The sequence below is a fragment of the Hyla sarda genome, chromosome 5, assembly GCF_029499605.1.
Source record: "Hyla sarda isolate aHylSar1 chromosome 5, aHylSar1.hap1, whole genome shotgun sequence".
Classification (NCBI taxonomy): Eukaryota; Metazoa; Chordata; class Amphibia; order Anura; family Hylidae; genus Hyla; species Hyla sarda.
In genome coordinates, this window is record NC_079193.1 from 59,520,369 (window position 1) to 59,545,135 (window position 24,767).

General features: G+C 41.6%; 1 protein-coding gene across 4 annotated transcripts in view; it reads left to right on the forward strand.

The window, feature by feature from the left end:
* Positions 1–24,767, forward strand: part of LMBR1 (limb development membrane protein 1) — a 171,222-nt gene that overhangs the window by 131,515 nt on the left and 14,940 nt on the right. For 3 of the 4 annotated variants that reach the window (XR_008843902.1, XM_056519571.1, XM_056519573.1), the window contains 6 exons: positions 279–351; positions 13,442–13,522; positions 14,490–14,566; positions 16,265–16,342; positions 19,581–19,654; positions 23,719–23,809. Coding sequence is in view for 3 of the 4 variants with exons in the window: in XM_056519571.1 (XP_056375546.1) it covers positions 279–351; positions 13,442–13,522; positions 14,490–14,566; positions 16,265–16,342; positions 19,581–19,654; positions 23,719–23,809 (474 nt within the window). In the remaining variant the exon portion in view is untranslated. The remainder of the gene's footprint in view (positions 1–278; positions 352–13,441; positions 13,523–14,489; positions 14,567–16,264; positions 16,343–19,580; positions 19,655–23,718; positions 23,810–24,767) is intronic. The other variant, XM_056519572.1, reaches the window with a different exon arrangement.

Here is a 24,767-nt window from a genome sequence, read left to right on the forward strand (position 1 = left end):
CCTGATGTGAGTATGTCTCAATAAAGAAGACCCTGCAGCCACACCGGTGAGTGCCGACTTTTCATTTCTCTTTACGGATATCATGAACTTTGCTTGTATGATCTGAGCACCACCTGAGGCAATACAGCTACACCAACTCCTACCTGCCATCCCGCATCCAGCACACTCACGCAGTGCCGCACTACCTTTTATCTGATAGCTAAATATAAGTTTACTATTCTAAGCATTACATCCAGATAGTGCTGTGCCTTAATAATGGTTTTATTTGACTGTTTTAGATCCTTGAAGACCTTGATGAGCAGATGTACATCATAAGTCTACAGGAGGAGGCGCTGCAAAGAAAGCTTTATGGTATTTCTCTATAATAATCACATGTTTCGTTTTTTACCTGGGTTATTTTATTTGTCTAAATTGTCTTTATTTACAATAATGAAGGAGCGGGATATGTTTTTTTTGATACCTTTGGTCCATGAAGTTTAAATTGATTACTGTTTAAGGGGATTAAACACACACACCATTTATTATTATTTATTATATTATTATTTATATTATTTATTTATTTGTTTAAATAAAAATAACAAAAATAAACAAATGAATAAATATATATATTTTTTAAATGGTGCAGTTTTTGTGACAGTTTTTCAATACCGTAAGTGTTTTTAGCCAAAGCTTTGGCACAAAAAATGTAATCAAAAAGGGCAAATATAGAAATAAATATATTACAAGCAAGCTTTCAACATTTTTATCTGCTCCTTAACTTTACAATCTGGGAAAACCCTGTTTATAATAATGTTGACTGATCTTAAGTAGCAGGTAGACTTCCCAGAAATCACTTCCCAAGTTCACAGTCCTATCTGCTAAGTAGTCCCCGGAATAGTTTTCTGGCATTTTAGAGACCAGCGATTGAATGAGGTGGAAGGCATGCTCACGTCCACTAATCCCTGTTGTTGTAGTGCATGTTGCTGGTGTTTTTGGGCACATAGTTCACATATTTTGGCTCCATTTGTGCAGTTGAAAGTGCTACATTAAGAACTGACAAATGATGATTGACAGACAATAGACGTCTGTTAATGTGTGGTCAGTGTTGAAGAACCCTGTTCGTATGTTTATATGCCACATTTATGTACTCTAACAATAGACTTTAAGGAAATCTTTCGTAGAAAGATTTCCTTTAAAGGTCCCTTTAAAATCCAGAAATTTCCATTACCTTTAGATGAGGATGAAAAGGGACCTTTAAGGAAATCTTTCTACGAAAGATTTCCTTAAAGGTCCCTTTTCATCCTCATCTAAAGGTAATGGGAATTTCTGGATTTTAATGCCCTATAATAGGATCCACCAGCCCCACACTGTGTCCTATTTTCTGTTTTTAAACATTAGTCTCGATATTCTCTATTAAACCTTCGTGCTTACAAAATATGCGCAATAAAGCACATTCCTGCCCAGATCATATAGGCAATACCAAATTATGTTAACTACACTAATGCCTGCAACTACTATACTTTAGAAATACAAAAAATGTGTAAACTTACACATGTATATAACTTACATCCAACAGGCCACTGGAACTCCATTCTAGAAACTTGTGTATACGTTGGTTAATTAATTAAATGGGTACTCCGCCTCTAGACCTCTTATCCCCTATTCAAACGATAGGGAATAAGATGTCTGATTGCCGGCCTCTGGGAACCCCCGCGATCTCTGTGCAGTAACCGGCGTTTTGAACATGTTCAGAATGCTTTGTGCGGGCGGCCGTGGTCGTGATGTCACGCCCCCTCGTGACTTCACACCACGCCCCCTCACTTCATGTCTATGGGAGCGGACGTGACGACCACCACGCCCCCTCCTGTAGACTTGCATTGAGGGGGCAGGGCGTGACGTCACAAGGGGGCAGAGTCGTGACGTCACAATACTCCGGCCCCGTGGTCTTGAGTCTTCAGTTTCAGAGCGATCATCGCTCCGTGCAGCTGAGACAGGTGGGTGCTGCATGAGAGATTGTTGGGGTCCCCAGTGGCGGGACCCTCGCGATCAGACATCTTTTCCCCTATCCTTTGGATAGGGGATAAGATGTCTTAGGGCTGGAGTAACCCTTTAATAACTGCAGAAGTCAATACACTTGGGAATTAAAAACCTTGGTTGGCTTACGATATGTGAATTACATCTAGGGAGGGAAATAGAGAAGTCGTAAGAAGAATTTGTAGTTAATATGTAGAACTAAGTAAGTAATTAGTAAGAAGCTAAGACATAAAGTACATGAGAACACGTGAGATTTACTACTGCCTTAGATAGAGGATCGCTCAGCAGAAAGCGACCTGTGCCGAGGACTGTGACAACGGACTGGGGAGAAACTAGTTCTGCACTCAAGTGGATTCTCATGTCCATGAACTGGTTTGCTGCTTCCACTTTCTACTTCAGTTCACCTGTTTCCCATTGATGAAAGCTCTTCCGAATAGCGCACCATTAATTCCCTTGACTTTAACCTTACATACTAAATATTTTTTAGTTGGTGAAAGGACAAGTTACTCAGATGATAGCACAAGAACACCAGTTGTCATCATGCACTTGTTTTTTTTCCTGCAGCCATTCACAATGGATTGTCTCCTAAGTGAACAATGGCTGTTGCAGTAAGGGATAACGTGAAAGCAAAATGCTATTCCAAATTGTTTTAGGGTCAGAAAGGTAAAACAATGGTTCTCAATCCTTGTTTTGTTAGGAAGTTATGCTGTCATGGAAAGCATCAAATGTCCCTAAATTGTAAGGAACGGATTGATGTCCTGCAGAGGAAAAAATAAACAAAGTGTATCTGAAGGATTAATAAAAGCAAAAAAAGTTTTTATATACACCGATTAACTAGAACATTAAAATTACTGTATGATAAAGTGCATAAGATTGATAACTTCATGACAATGACCCCTGGTGTATTGGAAGAGGGAAAAATGGATAAATAAAAATGTTCTGAGCGACTGAGAACCAAATTATGATGGCTAGACAAGTGGATCAGAGCATCTCCAAAACCATAATTCTTATGGGAAGCTTCTTGCATTACGTAATGTATCTTAGGTATGAAGAATTTTGAATATTGTGTGGTACATATGGACTTTGGTACTGGCATAATGTTATATTGTGTGTTACATTTGTAAATATGTTCACATATGAAGTGATGCATTTTTGCCACTATTACCAAATGAATACATCGATGTGCACTTGCCCTTTTAAAGAGCTTTGTATTGCACTTTTCACTTTAGTATTAATAGTTTTCGAGTCACTAAGGCCATGTTCAAACGGATGAATTTCCATGCTGAATTCTTCTGCGGATATTGGGCTGCAGCACTGTCCCATTGATTTCAATGGGATTCCGCTGCACTGTTCATATGGCAGAATTTCCACGCCAGAGGTTTCTGCCGCAGAAATTCTGATTTTGGCCTCCGCCTAAATAATAGAAATGATATTCTTTCTGCAGATTCCACAAGGAAATGCATTGCCGTCTATGAGACGGTGTCCATTTTAGGACATCAAAAGTCGTCAGCCTTAACTCCGTCCTCCATCAGGTGAAACGGCGTCACTCCTCCTCCCTCGGGCTAATCTCCATCAGGCATCAGCAGCAACTCCCTCCTTTGTCATCCTAAAGTCTCTCATCCAAAACTCCGTCATCCCTCAGACGAAAAACTTTCCTGCCGTGTAGCAGAGCCGAGTCAGTGTCAGCTCTCTGCTATACAGGTTCTGCTGTACACGCTATTCAATGTCGGCTCTGCTATACAGACTCTGTAGCACATGTAGTGTATGTAGTACACGTGCAAGTTTCACAGTTTCAACTCTGCTATACATGCTGTAGAGCGTCGGCTCTGCTATGCGGCAGGAAGTTGCATCTGATGGAGAATCGTCTGAGGCATAACAGCGTTTTGGACGAGGGAGTTTCGGATGAGGGAGGACGGAGTTGCGGCTGACGACTGACGGCTATTGGTCCGCGGGAGGAGGTGGGACGCCGTTTCACATGACGGAGGACGGAGTTACAGCTGACAACTGACGGTGATTGGTCCGAAAGAGGAGGCGGGACGCCGTTTCACATGATGGAGGACGGAGTTGTGGCTGATGACCGACGGCGATTGGTCCGAGGGAGGAGGCGGGACGCCGTTGCACCTGACGAAGGACGGAGTTATGTCTGACCACTGACTATGTCCTAAAATGGACACCGTACCCGTGGTCCTAGCACCGGCATGTTCTGCCAGCATTTCACTGTCAGTAGAATGTCCGCACAGAGAGTTTCCATGTGTACATTCCACCAAGTGAACATAGCCTAAAAGATTCTCTCTCTTAAATGAAACGTTGGCCATTTATCCTTCCTAAACCTTGTGGGAGAGGAAAAGCAACAATGGCTCTCTCGTCCTCATATCCCAACTTCATTCACCGTCCTTATATTCCATCCTTATATACTGTCCTCATATCTCGTCCTCAGCACTAACTATTCTTTGCATGGCAGGATGTTTGTAAAGTCCTGGACAATCTCCCCAGCCAAGTGCAATGCAAACAAGACATGTACTGGAAGTCCCATAGCCTGCATAGGACTTCAGACAAAAACCCCACCCTCACATAAGGTTTAACTCAACTATATCTTTAGTTGACATATCAGTAACAAGTACCACATTTCATTGAAATATCTCTAGCAGTTTGGAGGTTATGCTTTATACATATATACATACATACACAAGTGGAGATTATATATAGCTCTGGTTCATATAGTTACATCACCATCTACAAAGCTCCCAATGTGTGAATGTGCAATGTCTGAAAACTGGAGTTCTGCACTGCCTGGCGACTGATCTAGTAGTGGGCATCTCCAGGGAATTATGTTTTTCTAGACCTGTGCACTGACAGGATGATTCCAGAAGTTGGCGCTAGGATTCTCTGGTGCAACGCTGTGTATGGTCAAGTGTCCAGAAGCTCCTCTCGCTCACCAGAGTGATTATAGTATAAAAGGATCGTTTTACCTCCAGTCAGATCACAGCTCCCTGAAGAAGTACATGAAACACACGTTGGGGTTAGGCGTTGCACATTGCATTGGTCACTTAAAGGGGTACTCCGCTGCTCAGGGTTTGGAATAAAATGTTCCAAATGCTTAGAACCGGCGCCGGGAGCTCGTGACATCATAGCCCCGCCCCCTCAATGCTAGTCTATGGGAGGGGGCGTGACATATTGAATACGATTATCTCTGACCCTCTGTTAAGCACTTGCTCTTCAGTACCTTAAACATAGTATGTTTTGCTAGTGACATATGGTCTTTTTAATAAAGTATTTATTTATTTATTTGATTTTGGACTCACATTTTTGGCGTGTAAAAAAGATTCTGGGGGAGATTTATCATTGCTTTTAGAGCATTTTTGTCTATGTTTAGGCGCAGTTCAGGCACAAGCAGCATATGTTGAGACTTTTATGCGTCTTTTGATATAGACAGTTTCACTCTTTTTGCCTACCCGTAGAACTTTTTCTTGTTGACCATGCAGTGGTCACATATTTATCATTTGCGACTTTTGTCAAAAGTCGCTATTTTGTGTGCAAAGGTACTTTTTTAGCCGCAAAGCTTCACCACCTACCAGTAGGCGTGAGAATAATTTCTACCTACCACAATTCAACCTTTAACCCCTTGTGGACGACAGCGTCCCACTCCCCTTCTATGACACGTGCTCAGGAGCTGAGTGCTGGTCATAGCTGGGTGGTCCTGGTGGCTATCTGCCACCAGGGCCAATCTCTAATGCCAGACATCACCGATCATGGTGATGCCCGGTTTTAACCCCTTAGACACCGCAATCAAATTTGATTGTAGCTTCTAAAATGCAAGTAAAAATGTCCCGGCAGCTTTTCCCACCACAGCAGAGCACAAAATTCATCATCCTGCTGCACCTTCTTGATAAATAAGATGCACGCTAGTCAAACCCACCACCCAAATAAACGTGGGAAAATAGCTCTGCCATAGACCTTCTTTGAGAAATCTGGGCCTATACCTTTTGCTCATGTAAGCAATGCTTCTGGGGGAAAGTAACTTTATAGGCACCATAAAGTGGCACCCAGATTGCCTATAGGACTGTAGTGTGGGACCACCAGGTCTCTGCGTGCTTCCATCTAAACTTTATGCTAATGGAATATGAGGCCAAAATCTGAGTTTCCTGCCGACTTGGCTGCGACGGTCTCAGGTCATACATTTGACAAGTTGAGGAGCGCTAAACCTTCAGATGTTCCTGGAGGAATTTTTAGCTTTCCTAAATATAATGTTATAAGAATTCAACCCTGGAACGTTGCAGTCCAGTCAAGAAACTGTTAATCTGATGTTCTCTCTACAAAGCTGTAAGTTCTTAAAGGCTGTGCGCTAGTACTTTGTTCTGAATTCACTGAAGGATTAGTGTCTGCCCAAAGTGTCTTCATCAGCAGACGTATTAATCAAAGGAACATGCTGATATTACTCTGGCACTTGCATGCTAATGCAAAGATGAAGACATTACTGTTACCACATCTTATTTTAAATTACTTTTTATTTTCTTTCTGTTATTCATTGAGGAAAGACGACTTCTACACGGTGATACATTTCATCCAATGTAGCAATGCGCATGTTTAACTTTTATCTATAGAATTGGCGATCATTTAACACACTTGGCAATTAATAGTATATCTCCTGCACAATGAATATTTATAGACCTCTATTGTTAAAAGATGCATTCAGTAGTACAGCCTGAAAGGGGTACTCCGCTGCTCAGCGTTTGGAACAAACTGTTTCGAACGCTGGCACCGGGAGCTCGTGACGTCATAGCCACGCCCCCTCATGACATCACTCCCCGCCCCCTCAATGCTAGTCTATGGGAGGGGGTGTGACAGCCGTCACGCCCCCTCCCATAGACTTGCATGAGGGGGCGGGGCTATGACGTCACGAGCTCCAGACGCCGACTCCAGCGTTCGGGACAGTTTGTTCCAAACGCTGAGCAGCGGAGTACCCCTTTAAACTTGGCGCCTGTGTTTCCGAACATAGGACGGCCCCTTTTTTAACACATTTTTACATTTTTGGTGCACGTTAAAAGGCTTTTATACATTTTATCTGGGAGACCTTTTTCAAGAAGGATGAGACTCAAGAAAATTACTTTTAAACTGTACCTTTTCAGCATAAGCTGTGTCATGCGTGTTCATGAGGAATATCACTATATAACTTGAATAGTGGGTAAAGACTAGCTTCTATGGTGTCTCCCATACACTAGAGATCCACACAGAAAATGGGATCTTGCTGTCCAGTATCTCTGTAGCAGTGTTTCGCAACCAGGGTAGCTCCAGCTGTTGCAAAACTAAACTTCGGCTGTCCGGGCATGCTGGGAGTTGTAGTTTTGCAACAGCTGGAGGCACCTTGGTTGGGATGCCCTGCCCTAAGTAGACAGGTTAGAACCTAGTGGTAGCCTTTGGCTGTCCAGGCATGCTAGGAGTTGAAGTTTTTTCAACCAGTAGAACCACCCTGGTTGGGAAACACTGCTCTATGACATAACCAAAGAGGCCATTATACAGTAGTACCAAGCAGTGAAGCTTTTAATCCAGGGCACCTGAGAGATATATAGTAGTAGATATGTATATATTTAGTAGATATATTCTATATATATAAGAATCAGCAGCTATGTCATGTAGACTTCCCATATGGGCTGTCTATGTGTATTTCAAGTCTTTACAGTAATGCTCTGTTCACACGGTCTTCAGGATTCTGGTAATTTTATGGGCAATATTTCAGTAGTCTGTAGTGCAGTGCCAGTACAGTTCTGTGTGAAACATGAAATCAGTTTTTATTTTTATTTTCTGAATGTAAATATTTATTTTTACTAAATTTTTTGTACATGATCATGGGATTAGCCATTTGCCGAGCTACGGTTCATATATTTGTTTTACAGCCACCACACCTGTTGTATGGAGAATACTTACTGAATTATGTGGAAGTGTTTTGGTTATGCTCTTTGATCTGTGCAGGGAGGAGGAGGAGAGCTGTGACCATCACCTATTGTGAATGGTGAATCTGTCTTATCTATGTACGGGTGTCACCTTTCATTGTAAACCTGCCCAAAAAAGATTGTTGAAAAGCAATCATTACATAACAGGAAGTACCAGCTTATTATTTAAGAGTACCTCTCATGATCTTGTTAAATTCTATAATCCTCACAGTTCACTGCCCCCATCATGATAAACCACCCCCGGCCTTTATTTTTATTATTTTTTAGTTTTCTACCTTGATATTGCTCTGTATTTTCTGTTCAGTCTCAGTCAGATTTACAGATGGGGAAGGGGCGTTCCCCAGCAGGGGTGACATCATCTGAAGCCATACAGGGGAGAACTTCCTCCCTCACTCTGCTACACACAGCCCAGAGCAGTTCAGTGTGAGATGAGCTATGATTGGATAAGACTGCGCTCCCTCTGCACTCCCTCAGCACTCCTGACTGCATTTCCTGATTTTGGACTTTTGCCAGGCCAGCAGGAGTCCAAAGTATGTGCAAGAGATGGGGAGAAATGTGCTCTGAACAAATAGGGAGACACCTAGTGGCAGCTTTTTTAAACACAAATAAAACATAGAAAACTTCATGTTTTTTTTTAAACAAAGTACTTTAGGACGATTTTTTATTTCTGGGTCCATTTGTTTCTCTTTTTTGCTGACACTGACACAGCTGGGTCTTGATGGATCCCATTGACTTGAATGAGCCCTTAGTGGCCAGAATGAAAACTGCAATATTTCAGGATTTATTTGGAATATATAGATAGTAACATCAAAAATTATTAGAAAAAAAAATACTAGAAATTCTTTAAAAGAATAATGATTTTAACAATGGTCACTTTAATATATATATATAATTTTTTTTTAATAAAATATATTTTCTAACAAATGCAGACATAAGGTTTCTCACTTTATTATAGCAAACCTTGTGAGCCATAAACTACAACTGACCTCACCTGTATAGAAAATGACCTGGGATGGACAAAGTCAAGGTGAACATGTAACCCCCGACGCTCCGGAGTATAATGTTACGATTACCGTAACTCTAATTCTAATGCAATGCTGTAAAACATCAGGAATGTCGGCGCTTATCAAGTACACAAACAAATCCCTGACACTTCTGCCTTCTGATTAACCCCAGTGAATTCCTTAATATCTAATTACACCCAAATTATACATAGGAAGTTCCAGAAGAGCTCTGTAGCAAAATGTATAATTATGTGCCATCTTGCTCCGCACCCAAGGGTTGGCTTTCAGTTTGCTAACACAATCAAGCCTTGTGATTTGTCCCCCCAAAAACAAGATGGGAGAAGGTAACTTTCCAACATCTTAAATTTCACTTATAGCATCAGGTTTTTTTTTATTAAGAAGAATAAAGCGAAGGGAGATTTTTTCCCCTGTATATTAAATTAAAAATGGAACGCCTGCAGCTATTGATTTTTCCAAAATCCACAGAGACGGGTGTGGCAAGATCAAAAATCTGTATTTGATCAAAGTTATTTAGTTAGACAGTATCTTTGCAGAGTTTACAAAGAAGAAAGGTGCTGTTTTTATTGCACGCTAGTAACAGTGTAATTTCAAACTAATTGGTGTAGAGATGCCAATCACCCGAAGGGAAGGCAAATAGATACTCTTACGGTTTCCTTTGAGGTACGAACACCCCATGTTGGGGCTGGAAGAAAAACAAAATAATACAGTTAAATTGACCTTAAATGAGCTGCTTTGTGGTTTGTATGGAGAATCCATCACTATTAAGAACTAGTCCTTGCAAGCCGTGTCTACTGACTTGATCTATTGGCTAGACTGTTATGACACAATATAAAGGGCACTTGATTAGTGCCAAGTAATTAACAAATTACATTTGTCCTAATGTGTTTGTCGCCTGTATTGCTTAGTGCGCAGTCTCTTATTAGTACGTACTTTAACACTGCGTGGTAAAGGGCTTTCTTTATTAATGGTTTATGATAGTTCCAGAGAAAGCCAAGCACTTGTCTGTTTCCATAACTCTTATATACTTCAATGGCGGGCCTCTATGAAAAAGTGTCTGCCACTCCATAGGGGTGTGGAATGTTTTTTTTTTTAAACTTTTTGTCCAAGGAACTAAAACGGAGCACAATCTACTTGTCCCTCATGACAATCCACCTGTCCTGGTACATAAAATGACTTCAACCAAAATAGTCGGTAAATAAGGTCTATATTGATAGAAACTTAATAGGCAGATCAGTATGTCACCCCATTAGGTGGATAGGGCCCCTGATAAGTAAGTCCGCCCCATTAAGTAGGTAGCCCCCCCCCCCCTTTCAGGAACATATGTCACTTTATCAGGTAGGTAAGGCTCCCCTAGTAATGCCCCATATAGAGATGTTCCCCCCCCCCCCCCCAGTTGGTAGGAAGGGTTGGCTCCCCAGTAGGCAGACAGAGCCCCAGATAGATATGTCCCCCATTAGGTAGAGCTCCCCAGTAGGCAGACAGAGCCCCAGATAGATATGTCCCCCATTAGGTAGAGCTCCCCAGTATGCAGACAGAGCCCCAGATAGATATGTCCCCCATTAGGTAGAGCTCCCCAGTAGGCAGACAGAGCCCCAGATAGATATGTCCCCCATTAGGTAGAGCTCCCCAGTAGGCAGACAGAGCCCCAGATATCTATGTCCCCCATTAGGTAGAGCTCCCCAGTAAGGAGACAGAGCCCCAGATAGATATGTCCCCCATTAGGTAGAGCTCCCCAGTAGGCAGACAGAGCCCCAGATAGATATGTCCCCCATTAGGTAGAGCTCCCCAGTAGGCAGACAGAGCCCCAGATAGATATGTCCCCCATTAGGTAGAGCTCCCCAGTAGGCAGACAGAGCCCCAGATAGATATGTCCCCCATTAGGTAGAGCTCCCCAGTAGGCAGACAGAGCCCCAGATAGATATGTCCCCCATTAGGTAGAGCTCCCCAGTAGGCAGACAGGTCTGCAGATAGTTATGACTCCCATCAAGTAGGGCTCCCAAGTAGGTACACAGGCCCCTCATAGATATGACCCCCATCAGGTAAGGCTCCTCAGTAGGTAGACAGGCCCCAGATCGATATGACACCCATTACTGATGGGAGTCATATCTATCTGGGGGCCTGTCTACCTACTGCGGAGCCCTACCTGATGATTTGGTAGGGCTTCCCAGTAGGTAGAAAGGCCCCTAGATAGATATGACCCTCGTCAGGTAGGGCTCCCATTTAAACAATTATACCACCTAAGTCAGTGTTCTTCAACCAGGTTGCCTCCAGCTGTTGCAAAATTACAACTCCCAGCATGCCCGGACAGCTTGAGGCACCCTGGTTGGGATGCACTGCTCTAAGTAGACAGGTTAGAACCTAGTGGTAGGCAGGTCCTCCCTTATGTAGTAAGTAGCCAAGTTTGAGTTACTAACTCACTTCTACTTGCATCTCCCTGTTCCCTGCAGGGACTTCTTGGCGGAGGTGCGCGCGGTAAGTGAGCATCCCGGCGTCCTGCACGGCACGTGCGATGATGTCACGCGCACCTCCACCAGGAAGGCTCGCTATAGGCTGCATCATGCAGCTTCAGTTAGTGACGGGGCAAGACTGATTGCCCCATCATATGTGAATTCTTCTGGCATTTAGCGCTGCTTGCCCGAAACAGGGCTAAATGCCTGAAGAAATCACTTGCCCGGCGCCTAGAACTGCATGTCCTGGGCGTCGGGCGATACAATTCCCACATCCCTGCTCCATTCATTCATTTAGTTTGTGGCCACTTTACTTCGGTCAAACAAAAATCCTCCATATAGATAGAGGTCCCAGAGGCACCAGTCCACCAGAAAAAAAAGACTTTACAGCCAGAATTCTTGTGTATGCCCTGTGCTTACCTGTTTTAGCTGTTGTGGCAGTTCATTTCCATCACTAAAATAATTTCCCCTGAATCCTCTGGCTTTGCAGAGAGATGTGGAGTTGTATCATTGCACCTACCTATCTATGTAGGCTGCTGATGCTGGGGTTTGAGGTCAGTTCACATTATATGCAGATTTGATGCATTTTCATATTCACATTGCGTTATTTAGATAAATATTGCCATGAGGGGAAAGTGATTTGACCTAGAATCACAATTGAGGTGTTTTGTGAAGAATCGGAAAGTCTGGGGTCTGGAAGCTAGCAGAAAAAAAAACGCTAAAGGTGATGATGTCATCCCGTAGTTCACAGGAAGTCAGCTGCCCCAGGACTGACTACTTCTGACACCTAAAAGGGGTACTCCACATTAGATAAACTTATCCATTATACACAGTATAGTAGATAATTGTCTGATAACGTGGTGGGGGGGTTCTAATTTCCCAGCAATCTCCTAAATTAAGCCCCATCTTTCACCTCTGGACACTGCTTTCAAGACTGTCTCTGCCTGCTGAACAGTGATAGACCAATTAGCCAATCACCGGTGATTACATGACCCAGTTACAGTAATGAAACAAATGGATGTAGCTGTGCTGGAATGAACCAACTGGCACTAAATACCAGTAACTGAAGTGTTTCTTTAATGTGTGTGCATTCACGTTGCACACAGCCATTTTACTATAGAGGTTAATAGAAATTTCACAAATAGATTATTTATTTCTTAAGCAGAAAGACACTGTTTTAAAGGGGTACTCTGGCCCTAAGACATCTTGTCCCCTATCCAATGGATAGGGAATAAGATGTCTGATCGTGGGGGTCCAGCCGCTGGGGACCCCCGAAATCTAGCATGCAGCACCCAACTGTGAGCACTGCAGGAAGCGCTGGAGGCTCCAAGTCTAATGCCTCCCGACCACGGGGATGGAGTATCATGACATCACGACCCCGCCCCCATGTGATGTCACGCCCCGCCCCCTGAATGCAAGTCTATGGGAGGGGGCATGACAGCTATCAATAAAACTCTGATAACTTCCTATGATTCATTCTAAAACATTTGTATCATGACTCTGTTATGGGGGAAGCTATGACACTAATGTGAACTGAGCCAAAATGTCTTAAAGGCCATGCACACCCTTGCACTGATTTTTCTATTTTATTATTCTTAATTAGTTTATTGAATGCAAATAAAGCATCTTTTTAGATTTTAGTCTTTGTATTCGAAATATACTGAGCTGCTACTCAGACTAACCTAGGCCCATCAGAGCTCCTCATTGTTAGAGGTAACAGCAGGTGACGGATGCATGTTAGCTCAGATAGAAGACAAGGGGAGAAAAATCCAGGAGAACAGTGTGGGTCACTGGACCCTTATTTTAGGGTCAGAAAGGGAAAGGGTGTAGTTGTAGTCCTTTTTCACTTTTTAAATGTTGTTTTTAGTTTTATTTTTTTGTGTGTGTGTGTTTTTAACATATTGATGTATTTTTATGTTTTTGAGACCATTTGGTCCCCTCAGTAGTTTTTCTTTTGTAGTTATATGCACAAAAAGCATTAAGGCATTGTGACTTTGTTTGTCTTCAGCAGGACATTCTGTAGTAGACAACAATATGAAGAGGATTGAACATGATCTCATCAATGCAAAGGCTATGAAATCCAAACTAGGTTAGTAAATGTGTGATTTGTTATCCCCTATGTGATTGATAAGTACTTTTGAATTGAAGGATAACCCTACAGTACTTAGATCCATCTATTTTAATACAGTGATATTATGTACCTGCAGGATCTATATGGCTATACAGTCAGTTTAAACCAGTTGCTGATGTCCCTAAAGGGGGAGACGCGATGTCTGATCGCGGGGGTCCCACTGCTGGGAACCCCCGCAGCACCCCTGTCCTCTTGTGCACGGAGCGAAGCTCACTCCGTGCACAAGATGACAGGGGTGCTGCGGGAGAGATCGCAGGGGTTCCTTTGGATAGGGGATAAGATGTCTATACCCCTTTTAAGGCTGAAATGTTGAAACATTGATATTTTAGTTTTCCTCGACTTATTTTGCGAATTATGCTCAGGAAAGCAAATTTTCACAGATGTGGTAATCTTTAAAGGGGTATTCCAGGAAAAAACTATATAATATATAGTTATATAGTATATATAGCTCCAGAAAGTTAAACAGATCTGTACAGTGCTTCTATTAAAAAATCTTAATCCTTCCAATAATTATCAGCTGCTGAAGTTGAGTTGTTCTTTTCTTTCTGTCAACAGTGCTCTCTGACATCTCTGCTTGTCTTGGGAACTGCACAAAGTAGAAGAGGTTTGCTATGGGGATTTGCTTCCACTCTGGACAGTTCCCAAGACAGGTGTCATCAGAGAGCACTTAGACAGAAAATAACAACTCAACTTCAGCAGCTCATAAGTACTGAAAGGATTAAGATTTTTTAATAGAAGTAATTTACAAATCTGTTTAACTTTCTAGAGCCAGTTGAGATATAGATATATAATATAACGTTTTTTCCTGGATAACCCCATTCATCATGAACCTTTTGTGAGTAGTGAGTTTTGGGGAGTGTGTTAGTTTTGGTTAAAGCAAAATCTTAAATCATAGTTACAAGCGTATGTTTCTTTTCTTTTAAAGAAAGACGCAAGAAAGCTTCAGCCTGGGAGAGAAACTTGGTCTATCCAGCTGTAATGATACTGCTCCTCATTGCAACGGTAACAATGTTCTATCATACCTTAGAAATATCATTTTTATTATTGTTTATTTCAAAGTTCTCTGTATTTTAGTTGAGTTGAGGTTGAGAAATCGGCAGGTGCAAACAAAATGTTTTTGAGGTGGTAAAGATTATCCCAACTCGTAGCCATTGACTGTAATTTGTTAGGTTGTTTATTATTGTTTTTTATTTATTTTACCTCTGTATTCAGTTTGAAATATTGGGAGATCCAAGAGTTTTCTGTAATACTGAGTAATGAAAGTAATTATGTTTTTACCAAGGAAGTAGGCAGAGGTTAGATCTAGAATAAAAAGCAAAGAGCAATGTAGAAGGTGAAGGATAGTTTTTACTTTTTTTTTTTTTGGTTCTTTTTCTAAAAGAGTATGAAATAATTGTAATAATAAGTAATTTACTTATTATTGTGGCAAAATGATTATTATTGTCATGTAATTGTCTCGTATTTTTGTTAACAATGAAAGAGATATTGTAAAAAAAAAAAAAAAAAAAGGAGGAGCCCAGAGAAGGGTGGACCAGTCTAGAAGAAGGAGTAAGGCTGGGTTCACACTACAGTTTGTAATTACGGTTCCCGTATACGGCTGGGAGAGGGGTGGGCGGGGCTTAATCGCGGCGCCCGCACTCAGCCGTATTCGGGAACCATAGTTAATGTATGTCTATGAGCCGACCGGAGTGAATTGCAGCCTCCGGTCTGCTGCTTTTTCGGCCATATGCGGTTTCCCGACCGCAGGCAAAAATGTGGTCAACCACGTTTTTGCCTGCGGTCAGGAAACCGCATACGGCCGAGAAAGCAGCCGACCGGAGGCTGCAATTCACTCCGGTCGGCTCATAGACATACATTAACTACGGTTCCCTATACGGCTGAGTGCGGGCGCCGCGATTAAGCCCCGCCCACCCATCCTCCCAGCCGTATACAGGAACTGTAGTTACAAACCGTAGTGTGAACCCAGCCTTAGAATAATGTAGTAGGTGAAGGACAGGTCTAAAAGAAGGACGAAGCTCTGCTAAGGCTGTGACGTGACGTCACAATTTACAGGAAGAAAGCACAGCTGAAATGGATTATCTGTTTGCTTTGGATTATAATCTATATTAGTAAATTGCTTTATGATACATTTTGACACCATACACGGGCTGTTTCTGTCGTCCGACCTCCCATTTAATCCCCTCTTAATTTTGTGTTGTGGATTTTATCTATTTATATTTATTTAAATCAGCTGCAGGAAATTTGCAGTGGATTAAGTACATGTGAACATACCCTTACCCTGACCATATAATATCTGCTGAAAAACAAAACAAGACAGGCTTCCTGTACCTCAGATGGATTGAAGGAGATCTGTAGTGTGCATTTTATATTCTCCCCGGTGCCCGGGCTGCAAAAAGTGAAAAAAAAAAAAAAAAAAACTTTTAATCACCTTCCGACATTCTCCTGTTGCGCCGTTATCAGTGTCTCGGTCCTCAATATGAGTCACCGTCCCCAGGAAGAAGACCATCACTGGAGGACCGAGACACCGATAACAGCGCAACAGGGGAATGTCAGAAGGTGAGTTAAAGTTTGTTTTGTTCCTTTTTGTAGCCCGGGCACCGGGGGTTATACAAAAAATAAATAAAAAAAAATGTTTAAAAAAATGTGAATGTACCCAAACAGTCTGGACAATATATTAATTGTTCTGTATTTTCCTTTTAGTCTTTCTCTGTGATTTTGGTATCCTGCAACATCCTCCGCCTTCTGGTTGATGAGACGGCAATGCCAAAGGGTTCAAAGGTAACAGTGATTGTGGATGGTGATTTTATAATGCTAATGAATGCAGTGATTTCAAAATGGTAATGAATGTAAAAAATATAGGCATATGCATAAAGTAGCAAAGCAACTTTTAGTTTGCTCAGTATTTTGGACAGTGTGGGAGCAAAACAGAACATACAGACATGGAGAGAACTAGTGCCCTGCCGTTCTTTATCCTAGCATGGTGCTTCTTTCACTTTGTCTTATATTTATGTTAAAGGGATACTCCCATCTCCAAAGGTTGTCACCTTGTGGGGTTTGACCTATGGGCAATGCTTGGAAGCCCCATATAGGATAAATAGGACTCTGGCCACTTTGCAGAGTTTGCTCCATTTGCATCCAGTTTCCTTTCATTCAGAGGAACAGTTTTACTCTGTTCTCATGAGCTTGTTATTCCCTATTTTGAATAGGGATAACTTTTGGAGCTGGGAATACTCCTTTAGGGTCAGTTCACATGTGCAGATTTTTGCTGCAGATTTCCTGGTGCAGATTTTGCTGCCCATTGACTTCAATGGGCAACAAAATCTGCTGGAGAAAATCTGCAGCAGATCTGCAGCAGAAAATATGCACGTGTGGACTTAGAATGCGTTCACGTGTGTATTTTTGCTGCAGATTTTATTGCCCATTGACTTCAATGGGTAGCAAAATCTGTGACAGCAAATGTGCAGCAGAAAATATGCACGTTTGAACTGACCCTTAGGGCTTGTTCACACGAGCGGATTTAGTTGCGGCTTCCCGCTGCGTATTTGAAAGAGGGCGGTCTCTCCATGGCAGATTTTCCACTACGGAAAATCTGCCGCTAGCCCCATTGACGTCAATAGGGTCTGCAGCAGATTTTCCGCAGCGGAAAATCTGCTGCGGACAGCCGCAGCGGGAAACTCACAAATAAATCTGCTCGTGTGAATGAGCCCTTAGGGTCTGTTCACATGGGTGGATTTCCTGCAGATTTTCCGCAATGTATTTGCTGCCAAATAATCTGTGGCAGATTTTGCTACCATTGACATCAATGGGTCTGTGGCAAATTTGCCACTATTGATGATTTTTTTGCTGACCATTAAAGTCAGTGGTAACATAATCCGCCGCTGATTTTTTGTCAGCAAATACGCTGTGGAAAATCTCCTGGAAATACACCCGCGTGAACCGACCCTGAGGGTCAGTTCACATGTGCATATTTTCTGCTGCAGATTTGCTGTAGCAGATTTTGCTACCCATTGAAGCAATGGGCAGCAAAATCTGCAGCAGGTCTGCAGCAAAAATACGCACATGTGAGTGTATCCTTTGGGTGTATTCACACATACAGGATCTGCTGCTGATTTTTATTTTCCAGGTTTCAAGGCATCTATTCCTGATATCCTTGTCCAATGAATGAATATGGATTATGGACCAGCTATGTACATAAATGTATACTTTCTCTTCTTTTGGTCTTTACATACAATATCAACAATAATAATTAAAAAAAATCGTACCTTGAATATTTTTATTACTACCCACACGGAAGGAATTGAATTTCTTCCCTTTGTAAAATAATCTGTAGGCTTTAAAAAAAATAAAAAATATATATATTTTTTGAATATCTCTACCTAAATTTACCGCTGAGCTTTTTCTTGTTGGTTTTGTATTTGTGTAGAAACCTGCACAGGTGTAAGAAACAAGCTGTTGTCTGCCTTTACACTTTTTGGCATCAGTGGCACATTCTCCCTTAGAACCTGTCCTAGATTTTTTTCATGATACCTGTAGGACAGCTTTGGTGGATGTCTGTAAGTCAGGAAAGCTGGAGTCATGCCAGTTTTGTGATCTCATCGTGTGGAGGAATTAATTTCTGTTAAGTAAGAATCATTAAAAGGGTACTCCAGTCAAAAACACATTTTTATTTTTATTTTTTCAAATCAACTGGTGCCAGAAATTATTACAGATTTGTAAATAACTTCTATTTAAAAATCTTAATCATTCCAGTTCTTATCAGCTGCTCCACAGGAAGTTGTGTAGTTCTCTCCACTCTGGCCACAGTGCTCTCTGCTGACACCTCTGTCCGTGTCAGGAACTGTCAGGTTTGCTATGGGGATTTTCTTGTATTCTGGACAGTTCCTGACATGGACAGAGGTGTCAGCAGAGAGCACTGTGGTCAGACTGGAAAGAACTATACAACTTCCTCTGTAGTATACAGCAGCTGATAAGTCCTGGAAGGATTAAACATTTTAAAAAGAAGTAATTTACAAATCTGTTTAACTTTCTGGCACCAGTTAATAAAAAAAAATAATAATAATTCCACCAGAGTACCCCATTAAGCTTGTCTTAGGTAATATTTTTTCCCTTACTAGTTAGACTTCACTTTTTCAGATACCAGGGAATTTTATTATTTTTTTCATCATTTAAAAATCTAGAAAAAAGAAGAAAAGAAAAAATATATATATAATTTTTTTAATTTTTATGTATATGTCCCATACATAGAATTGATCTTACATCCACACTAGCTCTGTACAGGTAGGTTCCCACTATGTACTTCATGTAGTCTAGTCCTAGACAATCCTTATACCTCTGCCTTATACTATTCAAGGTTAGGAAAGCATGTCCGCTTTCTGTCAGAAACCGCACCACTGCTGTCCACAAATTACATCCATTATTGCAGTTTAGCTCTATTGATATCAATGGGGCCAAGCTGCAATACCACGCACAACCTGCGGATAAGTGTGGCATAGTTTCTGGAAGAAAGCTGCCATGTTTTGCTAATTCTGGACAAACTTTTTGCATTTCTAAACAACCTTTTTTCTTGCTCCACAAGGTTCTTACAGTACAACACTACACATAAAAATGGGGACACTTGAGTTTTTTACTGCCAGCAATATTGTTTAAACCCTAGTTAATCTGACATCTTGTGCCAATAGAGCTTAAAAGTGTATAGAGTGGCCACAAACACTAACTGGGGAACAGTGTTCTAGAATATATTAAAGGGGTTCTCTAGCCAGGAGTGTTTTTACTATGTGGCCTGGTCTGCAGGAAACATGCCTATGCTGTATACTTACCTGGTCTGCTCCACCACCGTCCCGATTGTCCATATACAGCTTTGCCAGGTTTCCTGCAGAATAGGCAACACAGTAAAAAAGATATTCCTATCCAGGCAACCTCCTTTTAAAAAGGTTTTATTTTTATTGAATTTAGTCATTTTAGATAAGTTTTGTGCAAAGCGTTCCAATTTAAGTTTTTTTTTTTTTTTTTGTTCCAGGGTCCAGGTATTGGAAATGCATCACTGTTCACATTTGGATTTGCTGGAGCTGCTTTGGAAATCATTTTAATTTTGTATCCTTTGGCTGCTGGTTCGCTTTTATATGTGCATGTGTCTCATAAATAGACAAAATCTCTTGAATTTTTGTTGTATCCAATACTATTAAAGGGGAACTCCATGAAACTGAACGTTTTAGATATTTATTCCTGTTTGATCATGGGGGGTCCAACGATCAGACAGATGGGATCTCCTGTATAGGGCCCTGGCTACTTACATGTCCCCGGTGCGCTCTCGCCCCCACTTTCCTGGACCGACACAAGTGACTGCCCACTCACTGGCCACAGCGATGTACCGCCTCAGCGGTATAAGAGATCACGAGGGGTCCCAGCTGTCGGGCCCCCGCGATTAGACACTTATCTCCTATCATGTGGCTAGGGGATAAGTGTCTGATAAGTTTAACTCACTGGACTACCCCTTTAGGCCCTTACCGACCTATGACATACATGTACGTCATGACCGGGAAGGTTTTGCTGACCTATGATGTACATGTACGTCATGCAGATTCTGGCAACCCCCCCCCCACCGCGATCGCTTTTATCAACTAGTCAAATCTGACTAGCTGATGGCAGCTTTTTGCATATGAAAATCCTGTGCAGAGCGGGGTGTGTGTGTCTCAATCACGGGGATCGGGACACACACACCGCTCTGCCTAGTGTCCCGTCCCCCTTCCCCAATGTCCCTTACCCGTCCCAAGCTCCCTCAGCTGTGCCCTTCTGCATGCTTCACTTCTGGGTGAAGCGCAGTGCAAAAATTATTTTGTAAAATTTAGTTTAGTTGTACAACAGCTCCCCCTAGTGTCCTAAACCTGCTCTGCATCTTTTGTGCTTGGCAGGGGGCAGACACTAGGGGGAGCTGTTGAACAGAAGAAAAAAACAATTTAAAATTAAATAAAAATAAATAATTATATATACAGTCAAGGCCGTAAATGTTGGCACCCCTAAAAATTTTCTAGAAATAAGAATTTCTCACAGAAAAGGATTGCAGTAACACGTTTTGCTATACACATGTTTATTCCCTTTTTGTGTATTGGAACTGAACCAAAAAAGGGAGGAAAAAAAGCAAACTGGACATAATGTCACACCAAACTCCAAAAATGGGCTGGACTAAAATACTTGAGAACCAAAATATTGGAAAAATATCAACAAATCTCAAGGTTACAAGTCCATCTCCAGAGATCTAGATTTGCCTTTGTCCACAGTGCGCAACATTATCAAGAAGTTTGCAACTCATTACACTGTAGCTAATCTCCCTGGGCGTGGACGGAAAAGAAAAATTGATGAAAGGTGTCAACGCAGGATAGTCTGGATGGGGGATAAGCAGCCCCAAACAAGTTCCAAAGATATTCAAGCTGTCCTGCAGGCTCAGGGAGCATCAGTTTCAGCTCAAACTATCCATCGACATTTAAATGAAATGTAACGCTATGGCAGGAGACCCAGGAGGACCCCACTGCTTACACAGTGACATAAAAAAGCAAGACTACATTTTGCCAAAATGAACTTGAGTAAGGCAAAATCCTTCTGGGAAAGCGTCTTGTGGACAGATGAGGCCAAGATAGAGCTTTTTGGTAAAGCACATCATTATACTGTTTACCGAAAACAGAATGAGGCCTACAAAGAAAAGAACACAGTACCTACAGTGAAATATGGTGGAGGTTCAATGATGTTTTGGGGTTGTTTTGCTGCCTCTGGCACCGGGGGCCTTGAATGTGTACAAGGCATCATGAAATCTGAGGATTACCCTCGGATTTTGGGTCGCACTGTACAGCCCAGTGTCAGAAAGCTGGGTTTTCCAGCAGGACAATGACCCCCAGACATACGTCAAAAATCACCCAGAAATGGATGGCAACAAAGCTCTGGACAGTTCTGAAGTGGCAGCAATGAGTCCAGATCTAAATCCCATTGAACTCCTGTGGAGAGATCTTAAAATTGCTGTTGGGAAAAGGTGCCTTCCAATAAGGCTAAGTTTCCACTTGTTTTTTTTCTGGCGGTTTTTGGAATACTGCCACTGCAGTTTTTGTGCCAGAAGTGGATCCATAAAGGAGGAGAAGTGTAAGTTCTTCCTTTATATGTCCTATTCCTTTTGACTACACTTCTGGCTTTGGCTCAGAAACTGCAGTGGCAGTTTTCCAAAAACTGCCAGGAAAAAAACCCAAGTGGAAACTTAGCCTAATTGAGACCTGGAGCAGTTTGCAAAAGAAGAGTAGTCCAACATCCCGGCTGAGAGGTGTAAGAAGCTTATTGATTGTTATAGGAAGCGACTGATTTCAGTTATTTGTTCCAAAGGGTGTGCAACCAAATATTAAGTTAAGGGTGCCAATAATGTTGTCCAGACCATTTTTGGAGTTTGGTGACATTATGTCCAATTTGCTTTTTTCCCTCCCTTTTTGGTTTAGTTCCAAACACACAAAGGGAATAAACATGTGTATAGCAAAACATGTGTTACTGCAATCCTTTTCTGTGAGAAATACTTCATTTTCTTAAAAAATTTCAGGGGTGCCAACATTTACTGCCATGTGTAAGAAATAAAAGAAAAAAGAGGGAACGCACCCCTAGTGAAGTACAGTAAAACAATGGTATAAAAGAAAATGGTGTGAATCTCACTCACCATGTAATGTTGCGCTCAGAGCACAACACCTTCATTCACATGTAGAGTGGGTCTTCGGATCCTGCAGCTCACAATCCCTCCGAACACTCACTGGAGTCATCGGTAATATAATATGGAAATAGGTGAAAAAAAAATTCATTTTGGTCCAGCGCTGCAAGAAACATTCCCCCTTTGTTTTACCTATTAACATTTACGGCCATGACACTGTATATGTGTGTATGTATATATATATATATATATATATATATATATATATATATATATATATATATATATATATATATATATATATATAATATGTGTGTTTGTGTAAATATATTCAGAATTCAATTGGTCCCTAAAAAATGTTGATTTTGAAAGTAGAAAATTAGAAAAAAAATGCTCATAATAGTATAAGCCTTCTAAAATGTCCTAAAAAAATCACTTCTTTCAAGTATCAACAAAAATTTACCACTAATATAAAGTACAATATGTCTCGAAAAAACTATCTCTGAATAACTTTGCCAGGTAAAAGCAGTTCAAAGGTATTACCACTTAAAGGGGTACTCCGGCGCTAAGACATCTTATCCCCTATCCAAAGGATATGGGATAACATGCATGATCGCGGGGGTCCCGCCGCTGGGGACCCCCGTGATCTTCCACGCTGTACCCCGTTAGAATCAGCCCCCGGAGCATGTTCACTCCGGGTCTGATTACTGGCAATCACAGGGACGGAGCATAGTGACGTCACTGCTCCGCCCCTGTGTGACTTCACACTCCGCCCCCTCAATGCAAGCCTATGGGAGGGGGCGTGACAGCTGTCACGCCCCCTCCATAGAAATAAACAAGTGATCCAGCATATGGATAAAACCTCAGCCTTTATTTCATTGTTAAAAGCAGCAGTTTACATCATCAGTGCACATGGATACAGAGATCTTGACAAGTGGATCCCTACTATTTAGTGTGAATCCACTATGGGCTTTAATTTGAGGTGGAAATGCTGCCATGTGAATAGACCCTAAGGCCGGGTTCATACTACGAAATTTCCGACCAGAATTCTGCTTCTGAATTTTTTTCCGTTAACCCATATACACGGCAGAATTTTCTTGGCAGAATTTTCGGAAATTCCGATCTAAAAATTCCACCAGAAAATTGAAATTGCTCACTGTCACTGTTCTGGCAAAATCCGTACCACAGACATTGCCGTCTATCAGTGTGCAGCTGGCCTTAAAGGGATTATCCAGGAATAGAAAAACAGAGCTACTTTCTTTTTAAAAAACGCTTCCCGTCTGTCTCCAGGTTTGGGGTGGTTCTGTAGCTCAGTTCCATTGAAGTGAATGGTGCCAAGTTGTAAAACCACACCCAACCTGGAGACAGACATGGAGTTATTTTTGAAAGAAATGAGCTGTGTTTTTCTATTCCTGGATAACCCCTTTAATCTGTTGCATTCCTCCCAGCAGACTTACACTGTTCTATTACCTTAACTTTCTTGCAGCTATCTGATGGTTTCTTCTGTGGTCGGCTTCTACAGCCTACGTTTTTTTGGAAGTTTCACACCCAGGGAAGATGACACAACAATGACCAAGGTAACGGTACAGGTGGTGAGGTGCAATGACGGTCATCCCTATGGCATTAAGTATTTCCCACTCTGAACCCACCAGCCAAGCAATGTAATAATTGTTCCCAATGGCTCATTTGCAGCGATCAGTATTTGCTCGTAAGCTTCGTAAACACGACAAACTGGAAGATTTTCTAAATGCGAAATGAGTGGGAAAAGGGGATGTGTGCTCTGTTTAATTTGGACGCCGTCCATTCACTTGATAAAAAGAGAGAGCCGCAATTACTGGGCTTGTTAACCAGCCATAGAAACAGTGAAAGGGAGTTTTCTTTCTTCCCAAAGGACCGTATTGCTAATGAGTAACTTTGTGCGAACTGTACTTCACTCCGCCGGTCTAAAATGTGAAGAACCCCGGCTACTGCGAGGAATACAGACAGTCATTCACATTTAAATCATTAAAATAAGACTGGAGGGGCCCATTCAATTACGTCTTACAAGTTAAGGCTAATTTGACTCCGCACAATCTGACACCAGCCTGAGAAGAATGAAACTGTTAAGTAACGCTTTGACACAGATGTATACATTTATTTTTGTTGGATATTCCCACAAGCTGGCCGAGGAGGTCAGTAACTAAGGAGCAAGCATTGTCCCCTTTAATTGCCCATATGACTCCTTCTTCTCCTTTCTCTTGTGTTTGGAAGTCTCTTAGAACGTATGCTCTCGGGTACACTATAGTTAAGGAACTAAAATTCACTCCTAAAAAGATAATGATTTTAAGGATGAATTTTATTTTTTAGCCATAATGCCCCAGTGAAGTTACCTTGACGTACTTAAAGGGGTACTCCAGTGGAAAACGTTTTTTTATTTTTTAAATCAACTGGTGCCAGAAAGTTAAACAGATTTGTAAATTACTTCTATTAAAAATTCTTAATCCTTCCAGTACTTATTAGCGGCTGTATACTACAGAGGAAATTCTTTTCATTTAT